Source organism: Rhincodon typus, chromosome 4, assembly GCF_021869965.1.
Source record: "Rhincodon typus isolate 14 chromosome 4, sRhiTyp1.1, whole genome shotgun sequence".
Classification (NCBI taxonomy): Eukaryota; Metazoa; Chordata; class Chondrichthyes; order Orectolobiformes; family Rhincodontidae; genus Rhincodon; species Rhincodon typus.
The window spans coordinates 119,868,486-119,891,193 of NC_063335.1; the positions used below are offsets into that span (position 1 = coordinate 119,868,486).

The 22,708-nt window shown below is 43.1% G+C and overlaps 1 protein-coding gene across 1 annotated transcript in view; it reads right to left on the bottom strand.

The window, feature by feature from the left end:
* Nucleotides 1–2,269: 2,269 nt before the first annotated feature.
* Nucleotides 2,270–22,708, bottom strand: part of LOC109915011 (NIPA-like protein 2) — a 51,716-nt gene continuing 31,277 nt past the window's right edge. Inside the window, exons 3-7 of the mRNA XM_048596226.1 lie at nt 19,891–20,026; nt 17,370–17,458; nt 12,620–12,683; nt 11,938–12,032; nt 2,270–3,135 (exon numbers count right to left, since the gene is read on the bottom strand). Coding sequence (XP_048452183.1) covers nt 3,026–3,135; nt 11,938–12,032; nt 12,620–12,683; nt 17,370–17,458; nt 19,891–20,026 — 494 coding nt within the window. The 3' untranslated portion in view covers nt 2,270–3,025. The remainder of the gene's footprint in view (nt 3,136–11,937; nt 12,033–12,619; nt 12,684–17,369; nt 17,459–19,890; nt 20,027–22,708) is intronic.

Genomic DNA, 22,708 nt, shown 5'->3' on the forward strand with positions numbered 1-22,708 from the left:
GATAGTGTAATGTCAGTCCTTTGGGTAATACAAACAGTTCTGGTCCTTACATAGAGCGACTGGAGAGGGAGCAGAGAAAGTCTAGCAAGGTAATGACTAGAAATGTGAAGCTATATATCAGGACAGGGTCTCTTATCTAAGGGATAGCTTAATAGAGGTTTTTAAAATTACAAGGGTTTTGATTGGGTGGCTAGTGAGAGAATGCTTCCTCTTGTGGGAAGAGTGTAACATGAGGTATCAGTATAAGATAGTCACCAAGAAATCCATTAGGGAAAACAGAACTCTCTTTACCCAGAGAGTGGAGAGAATTTGGAACTCAATATCACAGTGAATGGTTGAAGTGTTTAGTATGGACGCATTTAAGGATAAGCTGGATAAGCACATGAAGGTATAGAAGGACATGCTTATAGGTGAGAGAGAAGATCATGTGGAATGTAAACATGGACCAGTTGGGCTGAATGGTCTCTTTCTAAAGGCACAGAGTACAAAAGCAAGGAGGTTAGATAAGATACTTGTTAGCTCTCAGTTGGAGTGGCTTGGAGGTTCGTGATGGTAGTAGTCCTGGGTTTGAAAGGTGCTGTTTAGGGACACTTGGTGAATTTGAACTTAATATATAAAAATGAGATTGGGGGAGTGATGGCTGGAAGAGGAGAGGATTGTGGGAAAGATGAAGGGACACTGGAGGAAATGGGAACAATCAGGTGGAATGAAGCAGAGGGTGAAGCGTGGGAATGGGAATGTGGATAGCATATTGTACACCTCCTGCACGAAAACACAATGTACAACCAATCATACAAAACTATCCAGCCAGCTTGAACCCTAGACACAGTGAGCTGGGCAGAACAGCAAGAAAATCATCAAGAGGTAAGGAGAATTAATACAGGAGAGACAGGGACAGGCACAGACAGAGAGAGGGACAGAGGAACTGAGAGAGAGAAAGAGAGAAGGTGGGGACAGAGAGAGAGAGAGCACGCGGAACAGGAAGAGACAGAGAGAGGGAGACAGAGAAAGAGAGAGAAGGGGACCAAGAGACACAGAGAAAGAGAGAGAAAAGGGGACAGAGAAAAGGACAGAGACAGACAGAGGGAGATACAAATAGAAACAAGGGAAAAGCAGCAACTCACATGCATCAGGGCCAGAAAAGGAATTGACCAATTTCTGACCCATCACAAAATATTCTCTGTTTTCTTTTTAATAACTTTTTAAAGGCATTTGTGAAGGTGAGAATATCTTGAGAACAGGAATCTTTTTTATTCATAGTGACAGCAGGAATTTAACATTTGACAAAAATATTAAGTAAATACTTAAACAAAAAAAATTCCAAAATAAATACTCTTTCCTACATATTAAAATAAATGATGCAATATTGTAATACAGTACTTCATGCTGTGGGTTGAAATGCTGCTCCAGAGACTTGAGCCTATAATCGAGACATGACATTCAGCGCATTACTGGGGGATCCTCAGACCTCAGACCACTAGAGAGCCAGAAAGAGCCAGGGTGCTCCTCTGTGTCCTGGCCAGCATTCATTTCTCCCTCAACATCATCAAACCCTATTCAGTCACAGATCACTATCCTGTTAGTGGTATCTCATTATGTACAAATTGACCGTAACTTGTCCTACGTTAGAAGTGCAACACTGCTGCCATGTAAAGTACTTTCTAGAGAATCATACTGTCATTAAGGTACAGGAGGCCATGCGGCCCATCCAGTCTATGCTCTCTGCCTCTGCAGAATGATCCATTCAGAGCCACTCTACTTCTGCAAATTTACTTCTTTCAAGTGCTCAACCCATTTCCTTTTACAAACACCATCTCTGTCTCCAGTTCTACCACCTTCCAACTGATTACCACTTAGAGTCATAGAGAGGTACAGCACAGAAATAGACCCTTCGATCCAACTCGTCCATGCCGACCAGATATCCTGAATTAATCTAATCCCATTTGCCAGCATTTGGGCCCTATCCCTCTAGACCCTTCCTATTCATGTACCCACCCAGAAGCCTTTTAAATGTTGTAAGTGTACCAGCCTCCACCACTTCCCCTGGCAGCTCATTCCATATACACACTACCCTCTGCGCGAAAATGTTGTCCCTTAGGTCCCTTTTAAATCTTTTCCCTCTCACCTTAAACCTATGCCCCTCTAGTTTTAGTCTCCCCTACCCTGGGGAAAAGGCCTTGGCTATTCACCCTATCCATGCCCCTCATGATTTTATAAACTTCTATAAGGTTACCCCTCAGCCTCCGACGCCTCCAGAGAAAATAGCCCCAGTCCATTCAGCCTCTCCCTATAGCTCAAACCTTCCAATCAGCAGCATCCTTCTAAATTTTTCCTGAACCTGTCCAAGTTTAACAACATCTTTCCTTCTTAGAACATTCCCTGTCCCATTCCATGCCCATTCTAATGCTGAAAACCTTAAATTCATGTCCCCTTGTCCCTGCGCTTTAAGTTTTATGATTTCCTGAGGTCATGAAAACACAGTACGAGAGTGTGTTCTTGTTATTTAAAACAATCAACATCATTCCCCAGTGTAGATGACATTTTTCCTGATTGATTTGCCTCTTGCATTTCCATTGAATGAAGCAGCTGAGCTGATCTCCTTAAGTGCATTTTATACAACAGATTAAATAAACAATGGAAAGAATTTCTGTCTTGTTTCTTTGTTTAAACCTGGGAATAAACATGTGTCCATTTGTCCAGAGGTGCGTGTGAAATCTAAGTAGAAAAGAACTCTTCAGCTCAAAGTTAGTGGTCCAATATCAAACAGGGTCAGGAAGACTGACCATCTGATACACACGTTTAAAAACAACTGGCAACTATAAAAGGAGTGTTATTTTCCACTGTAAACACTTGCATGGACTGACTGAACCACAACTGGCTCAACAGTGCTGAGTTCAGACACAATATTGTCAAATGAGGGATCCCAGGCCAGGCTGGAAAAATGCTAAAAATATCTAACTCGATGAGATGTTAAAGTTCAGTTAATGCTTTGCCCGAATATTAAATCCAATCTGTGTTTTAGTGGTTATTTTACATTTTCACTTGGAGAGTCATTATTCTGTTCTTCGTCATGTATAGTTCCATAAGAATTGATGTTGTTCAACCCTGGTTGGATTTTCTCGGTGTTCCTTTGCTCTGCCAAGTAAATGAAAAAAAAGACATAATTAAGTACATCAGAGATAGTAGGAACTGCCAATGCTGGAGTCAGAGATAACACAGTGTGGAGCTGGAGGAACACAGCAGGCCAGACAGCATCAGAGGAACAGGAAAGCTGACGTTTTGGGTCAGGACCCTTCTTCAGAAATGGGGAGGGGGAAGGGAGCTCTGAAACAAATAGACAGAGAGGGGAGTGGGGCTGGGGAAGGTAGGTGGGATGGTGATAAGTGAGTGCAGGTAGGCAGTGGCGGGGATTGGTCAGTGAGGTAGGAGGAGCGGATAGGTGGGAGAGAAGACAGACAGGTCAAGGAGGCGGGGATGAGAGGGAGGGATGGTCATGGGATGAGGCCGGGGGTGGGGAGATTTTGAAACTAGTAAAGTCCACATTGAGACCATTGGGCTGTAGGGTCCCGAGGTGGAATATGAGATGCTGCTCCTCCAGTTTCCAGGTGGCGTCGTTGTGACACTGGAGGAGGCCCAGGATAGACATGTCGCCCAGGGAGTGGGAGGGGGAGTTGAAGTGGTTCGCGAGGTGTCGCGAACCGAGTGTAGGTGCTCTACAAAGTTGTCTCCGAGCCTCTGCTTGGTCTCACCGATGTAGAGCAGGCCACATCGGAAGCAGTGGATGCAATACACCACATTGGCGGATGTGCAGGTGAACGTCTGTCTGAGGTGGAAGGTTTTTTTGGTTCCTTGGATGGAGGTGAGAGGGAAGGTATAGGGGCAGGTGTAGCACTTCCTGCGGTTGCAGGGGAAGGTGCTGGGGGTGGTGGGGCTAGTGGGGAGTGTGGAGAGGACAAGGGAGTCGTGGAGAGAGAGGACCCTGCGGAAGGCAGATAGGGGTGGGGAGGGAAATATATCCTTGGTTGTGGGGTCAGATTGCAGGTGGCAGAAGTGGCGGAGAATGATACGTAGAATCTGGAGGTTAATGGGGTGATACATGAGGACAAGGGGGACTTTTTCAGCGTTTAATTGCTTCTTGAAGTGGGGTGGTGGGGGTGGGGGGGTTTGGGTGTAGGGGAGGGAAAGGGAGGAGACTGTGACCATGACAGCTGTAGTCCAAAGGTCCAGGCTCAGACCCTGGGAATATGTTCTAATCCCATCAAGGCAGCTGCTGGATTTTACATCCAGCTACTACATCTGGAATTGAATCTGAACCTTAGTCATGGTGCTGGTAACTGTGACAAACATCACCGATAATCAGAAAATAAACTCATCTGTTTCAGTAATATCCTTTAGAGATGGAAATCTGCTGTCCTTGCCTGGTCTGGCCTACATGTGATTCTCACAGCAATGTGAGTGACTCCCAACTGTCCTCTGAAATGGTCTGATAATCCCATCAGTTCAACAATAGTCACAGATGGGCAATAAATGCTGGTCTTGACAGCAAAGCCTCGATCCCACGAAAGAACAAAACTGTTGGAGTTAAAGTCACACTCACCGTATCTAGTGATAACGTAGCAACTCCTATTTTCTCCTCTGCTTGCAATGGGCTCAGGATTGCAAGATTCATTTCCTACTCTCTGTCATTTTGAGAAATATACAAGTGCTTTTACAGTCCTTCTATCAGGTTCATCTGTGTGGTTGGCTCTCTGCCATCTGCCTTGCAAATACTGCATGGCCGGTTTGCAATGGAGTGTGATGCCAATAGCACGAGTTGAATTCTCGCACTGGCTGAGGTTACCATGAAGGAAACTCCTTCTCAACCTCTCCCCTCACCTGAGGCATGATGACCCTCAGGTTAAACCACCACCGGTCATCTCTTTCATGAAAGAACAGCCCTATGGACCTCTGGGACTACAGGGGCTTTGCCTTTACCTTGTGCAATATACATTTAGAAACCCAAGGAAATGATCGCATTACTTTTCAAATAACGCTTTTAAGTCATCAAATACATTCTCATTGATGCTAAATGCATGGAATGTGAGAGTCAGGGAATATTGTCAAAGTGTGGGACTGCTTCCAAGGAAAACATCCCAGGCCTAATATGCAAACGGATAACGATGGGTTTGGAATGACAACATATCCACAAAACTATTTGAAAAATTAATTGTATGAAATGTTGAGAAGATTTACTAAATTAAATTTCAGGGGCAGATGAGTTATGGTGACTGGAATCATATGATATTGGAAGTGAAGTATACCATCTGTGTGTTGGAGAGGATGAGAGGTCAGAAGTTCAAATTGAACAGATTTTTTAGTTACGACAGTTGTTGTATAGGTATAATGAGATCAGACATTGCAGCAAGTCTCTCTGATGAGTTGTGCATGCAGTTAGCTCCCAGGTTGGTAACACTGTTTTGTCTCCCTCATGCCCAAGGTTCAATGTTGAAGGCTTCAACTATTGACACATTTCCTCCTCTGGGGGAGGGGGCAGTGGAGGCGGGGAGGAGCGGGTGTGGGTGGGTTCTCAATGCCCAGGGCTTGTTGAAGATTGTGAGGAACCAGGTAATCCATTTCATCATGTAGTGACAAAGAGATAATGGAGATCATCTCAGACCTATCCTAGCCATTCAAGTCTTCCTTGTTGATGACATGAAAACAACAAATGCTGGAGATCACAGCAAGGCACACAGCATCCATGGAGAGACAGCAAGCTAACGTTTTAAGTCTAGATGACTCTTCATCAGGGCTAAAGTTAAGTGTGGAGAGGGCAGCATTTATGCTATAGTGGGGGGGGGGGGGGTGGGAGGGGGGGGGGGGGGGGTGGTGGAGGTAGAGTGCTGGGGGAGAAAGGATGTTGATAGTGCAGAATTAGTGATTGGAAGGTGAGATTGGCAGAAAAATGGTGTGTCTAACTGCCAGACTAGAAAGACAGGACAGTTCCAATGGGGTGGGGGAGGGGGAAGAGGACATGGTGACAGAGAATGTAACAAGTAAAGATAAAAGTAAAGGAAGAAATGGGAGTTGATTCACAGTTTAAAGGTGTTGAACTCAATATTAAGTCCAGAAGGCTGTAAACTATCTAGGTTGAAGATGAGATGTTGTTTTTCCAGTTTGCACTGTGATTAACTGGAACACTGCAACACGCTGAGGACAGACACGTGGGCATGTGAGCAGGACGCTGTGTTAAAATGACCAGATATGGGAAGGTCAGGGACCTGCTTGCACACAGACCGGAAATGTTCTGCAAAGCGGTCACCCAGTCTGCGTTTGGTTTCTCCAATGTTGAGTAGGCCACATTGGGTGCAGCGAATACAATACAAAAGATTGGAGGAGGTACAGGTGAAATGCTGTTTCACCTGGAAAGAATATTTAGGCCCTTGGATGGTGAGCAGGGAGGAGGTGAAGGGACAGGTGTTGCACCTTCTGTGGTTACATGGGAAGGTGCCATGGGGAAGCGGAATGGTGTTGGTAGTCATCGAATGGACTAGGATGTCTCGGAGTGAAAGATCTCTGTGAAATACAAAAGGGAAAGTTAGGGGAAGATTTATTTGGTGGTGGCGTTCTGCTGGAGTTGTCTGAAATGGCGGAGAATGATCTTTTGAATGCGGTTGCTGGTGGGATGAAAAGTGAGAGTCGGGGGACCCAATCATGCTGTTGTGAGAGATGGGAAGGGGCAAGGGTGGGAGCACAGGTGATAGGTCAGATGCGGTTGAGGGCCCTGTAATCCACAGTGGGTGGGAAACCACGGGTATGGAAGAAGCAAGCCACACTGTTTTGGAAGGTGGCATCGTCTGAACAGACGTAACATAGGCAAAGGAACTGGGAGAATGGGATGGAGTCCTTGCAGGACGTGAGGTGTGACGAGCTGTACCGAAGGTAGCTGTGGGAATCTGTGGCGTTGTAGTGGAAGGCAATGGACAGTTTATTCCCTGAAATGGAGACAGAGAGGTCGAGGAAAAGAAGGTAAGTGTTGGAAATGGATGATGTGAAAGTTATAGAGGAGTGGAAATTGGAGGCAAAACAAACAAATTTTTCAAAGTCCTGGTGGGAGCATGAAGCAGCAACCAAAGCAGCTGTTGATGCACTGAGAAAAGAATTGTGGGACGGGTGCCAGCGTAGGACTGGAACAAAGGTCGTTCCACATACCCCATAAAGACGCAAGCATGACTGGGACCCATGTGGTGCCCACAGCCACTCCTTTGACTTGGGAGAAGTGAGATGAATTAAAGGAGAAATTGTTCAGTGAGCGAACAAGTTCAGCCAGGCGAAGGACAGGGTGGTGGATGGGGTTTGCTCAGGCCGTTGGTAAGAAGCTGAGAGCTCTCAGACCATCCTGGTGGGGAGTGGAGATATAGAGGGATTGGACAGCCATGGTCAACAGGAGGCAGTCAGGGCCAGTGAACTGAAAATCATCAATATGCTGGAGGGCATCAAAGGAATCATGGATGTAGGTGGGCAGGGTCTGGACAAGTGGAGAGAGGATGGAGTCAAGGTAGGTGGAAATGAGCTCGGTGGGGCAGGAACAGACTGATACAAGGGGGCATACTAGGGCAGTCTGGTTTGTGGATTTTGGGAAGGAGGTAGAAGCGGGCTGTCCAGGGTTGGGAGACTATGAGGTAGGAGGCAGTGGCGGGGAGGGGGGATCTCCGGAGGTCAGGAGGTTGGTGACAGACCTGGCAAAGATGGCTTGATGTTCTGATGTGGGGTCATGCCATGGCTGCAGCAGGAAGAAGTGTCCGAGAGTTGGCATCAACTCACGTCAGCTCTGATGAAGAGTCATCTAGACTTGAAATGTTAGCTTGCTCTCTCTCCATGGATACTGTCTGACCTGCTGTGATCTCCAGCATTTGTCGTTTTCAGTACATCTGCAGTAATTTGCTCCTACATTTTGTTAATGACATGTTCAATCTGAATTCAAGTGCTGGTGTGAGCCATGATGTACCGTTTTCCAACAGTCCTTATCAGTCGTCAGAAGCCACTGAATTCTTGCAAAAATCTCCCAAAGACTTGACCTTGTTTCTAACAGATTACAGGAAGACGACAATGAATGAAATAGAACATGCTGGTCACAGTTAAGCAGAGAACTGGGCTTGCACTAAGTATTCTTTGTTATTCATTCATGGAATGTGAGCATTGCTGACAATTGCCTTTGAGAAGATGGTGGTGAGCTGCCTTCTTGAAGACCATGTGCTGTAGGTAGACACACAATGCCCTTAGGGAGGGAGTTTCAGAATTTTGATTCAGCGACACTGAAGGAATGGCAATAAATTTTCCAATTCTGAGGAAGGGTCACTCGACACCAAACGTTAACTCTGATTTCTCTCCACGGATGCTGCCAGATCTGTTGAGATTTTCCAGCAACTTCTGTTTGTGTTTCTGATTTACAGAATCTGCAGTTCTCTCGGTTTTTAATGTATTTTCCAAGTCAGGATGGTCAGTGGCTTGGTGGTTACCTTGCAGCGTGTAGTGATCCCATATATCTGCTGCCCATTGTCCCTCGAGATGGAAGTTGTTATGAGTTTGGAAGGTGCTGTTTATGGAGCTTTGGTGAATTGTTGCAGTGCATCTTGTAGATGGTACACAATGTGCCACTGGTGCACTGTGCCAGCAATGAATAGATGTATAAAGTGGACATTACCAGGATAAAATTCCTTTCAGTTCCCATAGTTTGACTGTAGTAAACAAGGACCTGTACCAGAACAAGAGAACTGTCCAAAGCTCTGTGTACTCATAGAAACCCAATGAAACATCTATTAAATCATTTAGCTCAATCCTACAGGGGACCAGATGTCCCTACACAACAGGGCATCAATTACTTTCTTTGTACAAGAAAATAGAACAGGTTAACTCATCTGTGGTGAGGTAAGTGCTATAAGGGAATGTCCGACCTTTGGGAATGGCAATGCTTTTCCTCAGTTTGCTTCCAAAATCTCTATCTTATGGGCTTGAACTGCAGCCTCCTAGTAAAAGAAAACTCAAACAATATATTAAAAAAATCTCCTTCTAGGCTTGTCTGATCTGGAGACTGGGCATGTGAGGGAGGATATAGATTTTCTGTATTGTATTGGATCTTTGAACATAGTGGGATGCATTGACAGAGCGGTTCTCAAAGCTCTGGAATCTGGGGCTTCACAAGGGAGGTATTCAATATCAAAGCAGGGGCATTTTGCTGAACTATTGTAAATTGCTAGTGAGGCCCCAGTGGGAGTACTGAGTCCAGGTCTGGTCGGCAGACTTGAGGAAGGATACGAGGGTCATCGAGAGAGTGAGTGTGGAGGAGATTTACCATAATGGTTGCATGAGGTTTTTTTTAAAACTCCACAAGATTGGATTGGAGAAGCTGGGGTGTTCACCTTGGATCGAAGGAGATTGAGAGAAGATTTGGTTGAGGTGACAAGACGGTGACAGATTGAAATGAAGCTGTTCCCATTAGCTGGCACGGCAAGGACTAGGGACACAGATTTAAGGTTTTAAAATTGAAACCGCATACTGGGAAAACAGTGTGGGTCATCTAATCAGATAGAAGTATTAAAAAGTGTATTGTAAAGTGTAAGTACAGAGCAAGATGCAAAATATTTAGACCCAAAAACAAAGACAGGTACAGCTAAGCAGTTTGTGGACAGGAATTGTACCTCAGCATTCGGGAGAAAAACACTAGGATACAGTGAGCAAGACAGGGTCCGCAGGAGCAATATCCAGGCAGACAGAGACACACACAGATAAGAAAATGAGACAGATAAGAAAAACAGAGACAACGGCTGCACATCATGTGGTCAGCAGAGAGCAGGGACTACTGGTCATAGAGCATTAAGGACATAAATGGATCCCTTGGTCCAACTTGTCCATACCGACCAAGTTCCCCAAACTAAACCAGTCCCACTGCCTGTGTTTGGCCAATATCCCTTTCAACCTTTCTCATTCATGTTCTCTCTGAAATTACCAGATAGAGCACAAGAGAGAAGACGGTTTCTGGTCAAACGTACTGTGGAAATCTAAAGAACCTGGAAAATTTGCCTTGGCAAAGCTGGGGGAAGAAATCACTGAATTGGGCCTTATTGCTGAGAGTTAGCTCGAGAACTCTCAGGAGGTTGAGGGAGAGGACCTTCACAAGATGTTATGATTCAGCAAGACAAGGAGGCATTAACCTAGTGGCAGTTCTGAATGACTGTAGACTGTTACCTATAAAGACTGTAATCATGTTGGATATCAGCATGTAGCATTGGCTATCAGTTGTCCTAATGAAGGTTATTTTTTCTGTAGTTTAAAGTATTAGTTACATATAATGTTTCATTAATTTACTTTTAGTTTACAGTAGAAGTCTTAAAATATATCCTTTTTGTGTATTTCATTTTAACTGATCAGTGGGAGTGCAAATCTCATGTTTAAAATAATCAGTCTCAATGGACTTGTGACAATCAAGTTGGTTTTTCATCCTAGTGTGAACATTTTCACGCAAATTATTAGTGTCAGTAAAGATGCCATGAAATGACCATCGATTGTTGTTAAAAAATGTGGTTCACTATTGGCCTTCAAGAAAGGAAATCTGTTCTTATTCACTCTGGCCTGTGTCGCTCCAGACCCACAGCACTGTGGTTCATTGGTAACTACCTTCTGAAATACCCCTAATGCTAATTTCCAATACAGAGGCAGTCTAACCATCAACCCTTGATATTCAATGCAATTACCATCACTGAGTCACCCACTATCAACACTCTGTGGGGAACCATTGACAAGAAACCGATCTAAACTCGCCACATAAGTACAGTGACTACAGGAGCAGGTCAGAGGCAAGGAATACCACAGTGAGTAACTCACCTCCAGACTCCCCAAAGCCTGCCCACCATCTACGATGCAGAAGTCAGGAGTGTGATGGAATACTCCCCACTTGCCTGGATAACTGCAGCTCCAGCAACACTCAAACAGCTTGCCACCATTGAGCTCAAAGCAACCCACTGGATTGGCACCACATTCTCAAAAATCTACCCCCTTCACACTGCAGCAGTGTGTACCACATGCACTGCAAAAATTCAGCAGGGATTGTTAGACAGCACCTTCCAAATCCACAAACACTTCCATCACGAAGGACAAGGGCAGCAGATACATGGGAACACCACCCCCTGCAAGTTCCCCTCCAAACCACTCACCATCCTGACTTGGAAATATATCACTGTTCCTTCACTGTCGCTGAGTCAAAATCCTGGATTCCCTCCCTAAGGGCATTGTGGGTCAACCTACAGCACATGGACTGCAGCGGTTCAAAAAGGAAAGCTCTGGCATCTGGGGCTTCACAGGGGAGGTATTCAATATCAAAGTGAGGACATTTTGCTGAACTATTGTAAATCTCTAGTGAGACCCCAGCGAGAGTAATTGAGTCCAGGTCTGGTCAGCAGACTTGAGGAAGGATACAAGGGTCATCGAGAGTGTGTGGAGGAGATTTACCAGAATGGTACCAAGAGGTTTTTTAAAACTCCAGAAGACTTCCTTCTCCAGGGCAATTAGGGATGGGCAATAAATGCCAGCCTTACTGATGATGCCCACATCCCATGGAAGCATAAAGAGAAACAGCAATGAAGGATCCTTTAGGCATCATCAGCCATGGGTACACGATGATGTATAACTAACAGTGGCACTTTGCTGTGGATCAGTGTTTTTGCCTTGTCATAGTCAGGAATTGCCTGCAATTGTAGTCAACTTAATCACTCTGAATTTCACCAGCTCTCCAAACTAAATAAAAACTGCTAAAATGTAGTTTACTTTGATTTTTTGCCATATTTCCAAGACCTAAAAGTTGTGTTGTACTTAATCACTGCTAGTATTTTTTTTTGTCTTTTTTCACCCATGTTTTGTAAAATGACTCGGACTGACAAATATAATAACCACAGAAAAAGTTCATACTTGGAACAGGGCCCATGTCAATATACGGGACTTCGGATGTCTGCTTTTCTCTGTTTTTGGCTATCAGGAAAACTCCAAGGAATGACAGCATGCACCTAGGAATATTGAAACAAGACATCACTGAAGACAAAACACGCACTCCAACTGTCCGACATCCTCACACTGTCCTTTCACACTGTTCAATATGTGCAAAACAATCCAAACTTGGAAGGACTGTTCACACATGAAATCACTTCTTATGATCTCCTGCCTAGAAAATCAACTTGGTAGGAGTACCTACTCAGACTTGCACGGTGGCTCAGTGGTTAGCACTGCTGCCTTACAGTACCAGGGACTCGGGTTCGATTCCACCTTTGAGCAACTGTCTGTGTGGAGTTTGCACGTTCTCCCCGTGTCTGCGTGGGTTTCCTCCCACAGTCCAAAAGGTGTGTAGGCTAGGCGGATTGGCCATGGAAAATTGCCCATAGTGTTGAGGGATAGGTGGGTTATAGGGGGATGGGTCTGGGTGGGATGCTCTGAGAGTCAGTGTGGACTTGTTGGGCCAAAGGACCTGTTTCCACACTGTAGGGATTCTATGATTAACAAGCTGAGGGACAAAGACACAAGACCTGCATGAGGAAATGGGGAAGTAAAATGTGGGTGTGAGGGACCTTGCTTACCATTTGCTACTCGCATCACTTACCCAAATAAGAACATAAATATATTAAGCAAGGCAGCGCCATGGAACTCCTGATAAAATATCACTCCTGCAGTGCAAAAAAAAGTCATAATTAGATGCATGAATACATTATTCACAGTAATTTAAAAAAAAAACTTACTGTACATTCTCAGATGGCCTCCAATTGTAAATAGTTTCACATAAACATATGTTTGGACTGTAGCAGATTGCAATATCCAACCATCACTCCACTTGTTAAAGAGAGAGTATTATAAATGGTGATTAAGACAATACCTATGAATGAAGAATGAAAAGAAGCAATATGTACAATTTTATCCGGAACCTAAGGGATTTGGGATGTACAAACACAAATTTAGGGGAGGCAATGGCTTCGTGGTATTATCGCTGGACTGTTAATCCAGAGATCCAGGTAATGTCCTGGGGACCTGGGTTCGAATCCCGCCACGGCAGATGGTGGAATTTAAATTCAATAAAAATATGTGGAATTAAGAATCTAATGATGACCATAAAACTATTGCCGTTTGTTGTAAAAACCCATCTCGTTCACTAATGTCCTTCAGGGAAGGAAACTGCCATCCTTACCTGGTCTAGCCTACATGAGACTCCAGACCCACAGCAATGTGGTTGACTCATAACTGCCCAATGGGCAATTAGGGATGGGCAATAAATGCTGGCCTGGCGAGTGATGTCCACATCCCGTGAATGAATAAAGGAAGTCTCTGAAGGTGGAGGCACACATTGAGGAGGCTGTTCCATACATCACAGTTCCTTCAGTGTCACTGGGTTAAAATCTGGAACTCCCTCCTTAACAGCTCTGTCGATGCCCCAACACCCCAAAGGATAGCTGAGGTTCAAGGAGGCAGCTCACCAATTTCTCCAGGGCAGTTATGGATGGAGCAAAAAATGCTGGCCCAGCCACACCTCATGACCGAACTGTTTTTTAAAAAAATGCAGGTGCAGTAAGCAGAAAGATTGAGTTAAAACAACTTGCAAAAGAAACAGAGGCAAGTTGTGGTGATCTGGAGTACTCCGTCTAAAAATTTCAACAGTAACATTTGAAACAGAATTGGTTAAACACTGAGTGAGAGGATTAACAGAACAGTTCATTTTATAACCCCTATTTAAAAATAACAGCAGAGGCATGATGGACTGAATGGTCCCTGGTGTCCTGAATCACTCTGATTCCAGTATATTATGAATGATGTGGTTTGTGACAGTATCTCATATTCAATTGTGTCTATGCATCAATATGAAAGGCACATTAAGAAAATATTTGTATCTGAGTATTGCAGAAAAGAAGATATTTTGTTGAAATGGTGTCTTGCATTTGTCAATATATTTCTCTGGCGGTCTGTATTAAATAGGATGTCCCTGGATAATCCTAAACGTGCAAGAAATTATGCTGACAGTCGATTTAGGATTGTCAGTCAGGCTCACAGGATGGTGTACTTGCATGTGCTGGAAGTACACAGGATCCTGCTCGTAGCCGACAGGAAGACTGTGTTAATGCACTGTGACTGTGTCTACTTAACAAAATAAGCAATAGGCATTTGCTGGTTCACTTCTCAGGGCAATGCCCTGACTAATCAGAGTCAACTTGCTGGGTTGAAAATTTAAACAAGCCTGGCTGTTAACTGTCAATCATTATTAGCTGGTGCATTCTCCATAGCAAAACCTCTACCAATCAGAGTCCATTCGTCAACAAATCAACATTCTCTTCTCACGCAGTGTAAATGGTGGCATTCTTCTTGAATTGGTATTCTTGCTAATTGTCCTGATGAGACAACAATCCTCAACAATTGTGGCTTTTTTCAGCACTTCACAAACTCTGTGCTACCAAGTAGCTTTTTATAATCGTACTACAAATATTTCCAGCAAATTAATACATGCTTCCCAGGTGTTGGTTGCCAAACTATAAGATTATCAAACAATCGTCTAGATTGGGAGGTTTTGCTTCAAGACAGTGAGATTCAGGATAAGATCCCAGCTTTACAGCCTCAGTTAATCACCTTGTGTGAGAAATTCGGCATGACCGTAAGGTCTCCCACCAGCGTTCACAGATACACCATAGAAAGTATTCTATCTAGATGCATCATGGCTTGGTATGGCAACTGCTCTGCCCAGGACTGTAAGAAGCTATAAATAGTTGTGAACCCAGCCCAGACCAACCTTCCATCCACTGACACCATCCACACTTCCTGCTGCCTTGGAAAGGCAGCCAACATCATCAAAGACCCCTACCACCCTGGTTATAATCTCTTCCAACCTCTTCCATCAGGCAGAAGATACAAAAGCTTAAACACACGTACCAACAGATTCAAGAACAGGTTCTTACCCGCGGTTATTCTGAATGGACCTCTCAAATCTTAAATTTAATGTTGACCTCACAGCCGTAACATTGTATTCCTCACTCTGTTCTATCACCCTATGAACTTTGTATGGTATGATCTGTCCGTACTGCACACAAAACAAAACTTTTCACTGTACCTTGGTACATGTGACAATAATAAATCAAATCAAACCAAAATCATTCGACCACAGGCTCCCGGTGGGACACAATCGTCACATTGTCTCTCAAACTGAATACAGTGTTATTCACAGTCTTTAGTCTTGTGATAGATCTTTGGAAGATTATTTCAATTCATCTTGTTCTTTACCTGTGGCCTTGCCAATGTTACATGTGCTGAGCCCACACACTTTTATCAAAGTTTCACACTGATTTTGCTTTCAGGCAGCACACTCTAGATCACAGCAACGTATAATTCTCCTCATCTTTCTTTGGTTCTTTTTTCAAATATCCTAAATCTGTGTCCTTGATTAAAATTCCTCTAGGATTTTGAATACCATGAAACAATATCTCCCCTTAATCTTCACTGCTCTACTCAGAGCAAATCCTTCATAATTTTAAATTATACAATCTTATCTTTCTCCTTTACATGATTTACTTGATCCCTGCACAAGTTCAATTCATCCTTCATTTTATTTCTGCTAAATCCACAACTCTAATGGGCCTCATGTGCTATGCACCATTGAATGATGAGCTTGTTGGTTTTTTATTTAAGCTGATATTAGAAATCGCTGATCCTTAAATGCCTGGCAGCTTCTTGATAAAACCATCACTCCTTGCTGCAGCTATTAATCATTCATTGTGCATGAGTAACATACTGGCTGACAGAGGTCCAACAGACACTTGATACTAAGATCAGGCTAACTCTGAATAACAAAGCATACTTAGTCCACAGTTTGTCTTGCAAATATCCTGGCATGATCCCAAAGCTGTAATTTAACCAGAGAGAGAAACACAGTCTCATAATAAAGACAATTATTTACCTGATTAATGCTTCTCTGTCGCTATTTAGTGTTGCTATTAGCCAAATCGATAATCTCTATTGTTTTGGCCAGCGCAAAGATGATGGGCAGAGTGGCCTCCTCCTGCACAGCAGATTTTCTTCACTTTCTGCACATCTAAAGATGAGGAGTGTTCAGAAATGAGAGGAGAGAGCAGGGAGGGGTAATATGTGAATTTCTCCTTAGGAGGGCCAGCACTGAAGCAATGGGTTGAATAGTCTTCTTCCACGCTATAATTAATCTATGATTCTATTATAATGTCACCTAAATAGCAGCATTCTGTTCGAGAGAATCACTGGCTGAGAACTCAAAGAAATGAAACATTTTTCCCAGTGATGTTAACAGACATAGCATTTGCTGAAAACCTAGAATTAACTGGAAATAAATTTCTGTAATAAAACATAAAAAAAACTCCCTTCAACTAAGTACAATAGCAAGTTACAGGCTCAGAAATGTTCACTTTGGTTGCAGTTACTGTCAGATAATACACTGTGTTCATGACTAATGTCATGGTCTTAAGTATGAGACAGGGGCAGAGGCTGATATCAGGAAGCACTACTTCATTCTCTAGTGGAAATCTAGAGCTCACAGAATCATAGAATCCCTAGAGTGCAGATAGAGGCCACTTGGCCCATCAAGTCTGCACCGACCCTCTGAAGTGCATCCCAGCCAGACCCTATCCCTGTAACCCTGCATTTACCATGGCTAACCCACCTAGCCTGCACATCCCTGCACTCTATGGGCATGGCCAATCCACCCTAACCTGCACATCTTTGCTCCAGTTTTCCTCCAGCTCCTCCCACAGTCTACACATAGGGACAATGAGCAAACTCCGCATAGTCACCCAAGGTTGGAATCGAACCCAGGTCCCTGGCGCTGTGAAGTAGCAGTGCTAACCACTGTGCCACCGTGCCACCCATTAAGAAGCCTTCCTGCCTTAAGAGGCTGATGAAGCATTTCTTTTGGGGAGAGTGTCAATTATAAATGTACCAGCTAAGGTTGACAGATTTTTTTAATAGGTAAGAGTATTAAAGCATTCAAAACCACAGAGAGTAAATAGAGTTCAGACACAGGTTATCCATAATATAATATGAAATAGCAGGCTTGAGAGACTGAATGCTCTTTTCCTGTTCCTATAATACTGCAGTCTTTCAAACACGGCCTGCGACATCTCACAACAATATCTGTAAAAGATTGTGCTACAACAATGTACACAATGCATGACAAAATGAATAGTTCCAAAGAAGCACGTGCCTCATGTCTTTTTCTGTACAAAGGGGTGTTTGAACAAAGTGTCGATTCCATTGCTTAATAAAAGTGAACAAAGGAAATTCTGAGAGAGTGCTCCAATAATTGCACCGTGTTCGATTCTCCAGCAATAAGTAGAAGAGGTATGTAATCATACCTGCTATGATGGCACTAGCTGTGAAGAAAACAAAGTTGATTGGCACCACTTCTGTTGCATTATAGAGTCGCATTGCTTGGTTCAAGAATCTGAAAAAAATAAAATCACTTTCGTTGTTTGTAACTCCAAATTCAGCTCACATAATCCAAAAGATCTTTCTACACAACATTTCATTTAAGAGTTCCAAAACACAGGAAGACAGGCAGTTTTTAATTTCCACAATAACCCCCAATACTTTCAAAACGTAGACACTTTGTGGTCATGTAGAAAATACGACAGCCATTTTACACTTCGGATTCCAATGCAGGTAATATCCTGATCACTTTTAAACTTGTAAACAGAGATAGCATGAGGGATATACCAGCCTGGACACCAGGCTGAGCCCCAAATACTCTTCACCTATGGCAGTGCGGCACACCCCAGTACTACACTGGAGCAGCAAACTGGATTTTCCTGGTCAAACTGTTCAGTCTTGCGCAAGGGGAGTTTCTGCATTTGAAAATACAGGTTTTGATGGATCAGCAACTTTTAACAAATGGAGGATGGTAGGGGAAAGAGGAAGGTAATGGGGGTGCTTTAATCACATTACCTGCCACATCAGAGGGTGGTACTGAAGTGGCGCAGTCCCACATAGTACAGAGAAACATTAAAAAAAATGAGCAAGAGAAGTCCATTCAGCCCTTTGAGCCTGCTCTGTCATTCAATATGATCATGGCAGATCATCCTACTGAGTCCTCTGTTCCCACTTTGTCCCCATTCTCTTTGATCCCTTTAGCATTAACAGCTATATCTAACAGTATGTCTGTAATTATATCCATCTTATACATCTGCCGTGACAGAAATGTTAAGAGAAACAATTAGAAAATGAATGAAATAATAACAAAATACTGCAGATGCTGGAGATCAGAAACAAAAACAGAAATTGATGGAGAAATTGGTCTGGCAGCATCTGTGGGGAGAGAAACAGAATTTACGCTTCGAATCCAATCACTCATCTATGGAAACTCAGTGGGGTCAGTTTAGGCAAACATGCAGGGCATTGTATTCACAGAACATACAGCACAGAAAGAGACCATTCAGCCCAAACAGTCCATGTTGGTGTTTCTGTTTTACATTTTCCATCTGTCCTTATCTATGTCCATCATCCCAAAAGTCCATTCTCTTCTCCTTCAGTCTAGTTCACCCATAAATGTATCTATGCTCTTCACTTGCACCAATCCCTGTAGTAGCAAGTTTCACATTCCCAACAGTCTCTGGATTCCCAAATGGACTTTTCGGAAGACTCTCTTATATTGATGGCCTTTTGTTATGCTCATTTGAAGAGACAGTGCATATACAATGGACCGAATGGCCTCCTGCACTGTAACAATTCTGTGATATCCTTCCTGAAAGAGGAAGCTTTCTCCCTCCTTTGGGTCACCCTGCACAAGCTTCTCTTCAGAGAATAGAGACCCAACTTGATGCATGCACACTTGCATTTCTGTTTAACTCTTGTAAATTTTCTCTGTGCCCTCTCCTGTTGCTCTATATCCTGGGATACAGAGCAGCAAACAGTCACCCATTTGTGCTCTAACTAAGGTTCGTTATAGTTTTAGCACAACCATTGTTATTAGACTTCTGAATGGACCTCTCAAATTTCAGACCTAATGTTGAGCTTGTTTTTTGAACCTTCCTTGCAGCTGTGACTTTGTATTCCTCGCTCTGTTCAATCACCTTATGATCTTTGTATATTATGATCTGCCTGTACTGCATGCAAAACAAAACTTTTCACTGTACCTAGGTACGCGTGACAATAATAAATCAAACCAAATCAATCCATGGCACTATGTTGAAAAGCAGAGGAATTCTCCCTGCTCTCCTGGCCAATATTTATCTTATGATCTGGTCATTACTACATTCCTGGCATTCTGAAGAAAGTTCATTCCAGACTCAAAACATTAATTCTGTTTTTCTCTCTCTACAGATGCTGCCTGATCTGCTGAGTTTCTCCAGCACTTTGTTTTTTTTATTTCACATTGCTATTCATGGGAGCTTGCACTGACTAGCTGGAAATTTTCATTTGTTAATCAACATTGGCATTGTCAGCTGCCCTCAAGAGGCTCCTTAGCCATTTCCAGAGGGCAGTTGAAAGTCACTCGCATCTCTGTGGGGTCTGAAATCAAATGTATGCCAGACCAGTTGAAGATGGCAGATCTCCTTCCCTAAAGGCAGAGCATTAGTGAACCAAATTTTTGTTATGATAATTGTCAGTGATCACGATGAATGTAGTTATTTTTTATTCCAGGTTTTTAATGAATTCAAATTGTACCTCCCATGGTGGGATTTCAACTCATGGCCGCAAAACATTAGCCTGAAATATTAGTCCAACGACATGACTACCACACCACCAGCTCCCTAAATTGCAACAGTGACTACACTTCTAAAGTATCCCCTTACATAAAGTGCTTCCAGACAGCCTGAGGTTGTGAAAGGCTTTACAAGTCTTTCTTCTCTTTACAAACTGTTTACTGAAGTCACTTACTGTACTTGGAAAATACAAGATGCGATCATAATGACAAGCATGACGTAGAATATGGGATACTGGAACTGAAGCTGGCCCTGAATGGAGCTCGTCACCATCCCAGAGACAGCTTTTACTGAGATCACAGTCAGTGAGGCTGAAAAAGACATACAGTCAGTCAGTCAGGATCATTACATAATGTATGCAAATGTTAAACTGAAACAGAAAACAGGCCCGGAGCACAATGTACCATTTTAGTTTCCTTAGGCCAGGGAAGAACGTGCTTCCTTTAAAGGTGGTATCACAGAAGTTAACGAGATTGATTTCTGGAATGAAGTGTAGTCCTATGGCTGAGACTTGAAGAATGAGAGGTGATCTTATTGAAACAGAGAGAGGGAGCTGACAGGATAGACACTGAGAGGCTGTTTCTGTCACATTGGAAAGTTTGGAACTACAGGGTATGGTTTCTGAAGAAGGGAATGGCTGTTTTAGAGTGATTCAAATTGTGCGCATAGAGTCAGAGAGGCCTGCAGCACAGAAAAAGCCCTTCAGCCCATTGAGTCTGCACCAAAAACAAGCACCTAATGATTCTAATCACATTTTTCACTCAAAAGGTCGTGCATTTCTGCGTGTTTGTCACCTGGAAAGCAGTGCCATTCAATCTTCAAGTGCATTTAGGACAAAGACTGACAGGGGCTTCAAGGAAATCAGGGAATGCGAAGATCATCTGAAAGAGTGTTGTTGATGAAGATCATCACAAGGAGTTAAATGGCCCACTCCTGCCCTCAGTTCTTACAATAAACAAACAAAGATTGCACAGTCCTCAGAGACTGGAGTTGTAATTTGTAATAACAAGCACTTAGCTCTCTCCAGAGCCTGAGCTGTAATATCAAAGGATGAAAAATGCTCCTGCAGCCTATTCTCCAATTTAAACAAAGAGAATTACATCACACCATCTATCGACAGTGCTTGAATAGAAACGATACGCTCAGGCTTCTGAACCAGTGCAAGGACAGAAAGCCACCAGAGGAAATGCTGTAATGATCAACAAAAGGAGATGGAAAGTTCCTGCTGCAAAGCTGGGATATAAATAAGCACCATCTTGGGATGTGGCTTGAACCCTCCCTCTGTAAGTGACCAATTGAATTGTTAGTGTCTATTCTGTTTGTGCATTAGTTGGGTTTTAGAGGGTTTTTTTTCCCAGTTTGCACATTCTTTTGAATGGAGGACAATATCAGTGACTGGTGATGTTTCTGGGTAAAGAATTATAAATAACCCCAATTCAATGGTGACAAATATTCTCAGCAGTTTTGGATTCACAGGTCATTTTGGAAAGTCTGGCGGAGGTGGTAATGTCTTGAAATATTTCTTCAACAAAGGCCAGTGAGAATCAGGAACTCCTCCTAAACAGACATCAAGGACAAGTCAAGGCACTTTACAGACAATGAAGTACTTTTGGAAGCGTTTAGGAACATCAGGCCTGGGAGCAGGAGTAGGCCATTCAGCCCTCTGAACCTGCTCCACTGTTCAATAGATTATGGCAGATTTGGCTATGGTCTTAGCTCCACTAACCTATCTACTCCCTATGCCCCCCACCTCATATTTGACTCCCTTGTATAACAAGAGTTCTATCTAACTAAGCCTTGATTAAATTTAAAGGTTCAGCCTCCACCACCTTTGGGGGAGGAGAATCGCACAACTGAACAATCTGAACAAAATTCTTTCGTCTCTGTTGTAAAGGACGCCTCTTATTCTTAATTTTCTAGTTCCAGTTTCCCCTTCAAGAAAAATCATCCTCCTAGTATCTACCCTATCCACACTCTTCAGAATCTTTTTGGTTTCATTCTCCTAACTGCCAATGTGTAAAAACTCAACCTGCTCAATCTTTCTTCATAAAGATAAATTTTTCATCCCAGGAATGAGTCAAATGAACCCTCTCTGAACTGATTGCAAAGCAATTACATCTCTTTTTTTCAAATAGGAGATCAAAACGGTACCCAGTACTCCAGATCTGGTCTCACCAGGGTCGTGTACAGTTCTAAACTGCCCTACTTAAATATCATACACTCAGTGTTGTTATGTACAAAGCATTTAACACATAAAGCAAACTAAGTAACCCTGTCTACCCTCTCAAGTAGGCACCTAAGAATTCCTGAACATAATTTTGGAAAAAACATGGGAACAGGAGGAGTTTATTCAACCCTCAAGCCTGTTTGGACACTAAATCAGATCATGTCATCCAACCCCATTTACTGACCTTTGCCCCACATTTCCCTAATACCCTTGTGTAACAAAAACCCCGCTCAGGTTTAAAATTGAAAACAGCATCAATATCCATTTTTAGAAAGAGATGATCTGGCCATTGCTGTTTGTAAGCACTTACTGTATGCAAATTGGGCAACACTTTCCCTACATCGCAACAGTGACCATCTACACTTCAACAAGTACTGAATGGGCTTTAATATACTTGGGAGATTCTGAAAGATACTTTATAAACTTTACTGCTTACTGTTCGTCTTTCTTGATTGGCATGAAGAAAATGCACCAAAAATATTTTTCTATGAGAATTTGTTGCAATGTAGCAAATATTTAATACAATTGCTTTCATTTAACCAGTGCACTGAAAATATAGCTGCAGTAGAGATGGGTGGCTACAATGGGTTAAACCACTTCCATTTTTGGAACCTTAAATCCAGTGAAACTCCTTTGCATTGTCTTGTTGTTTACAAATGCTCCCCACCCCCTCATCTAATCATTTCTGTAATCTCAGTCTATGTTTCCTTGCTGGGTATGGAGTAAAAGTGGGTTAAACTGTTGCTGGGAATGGCATGGAGGATTT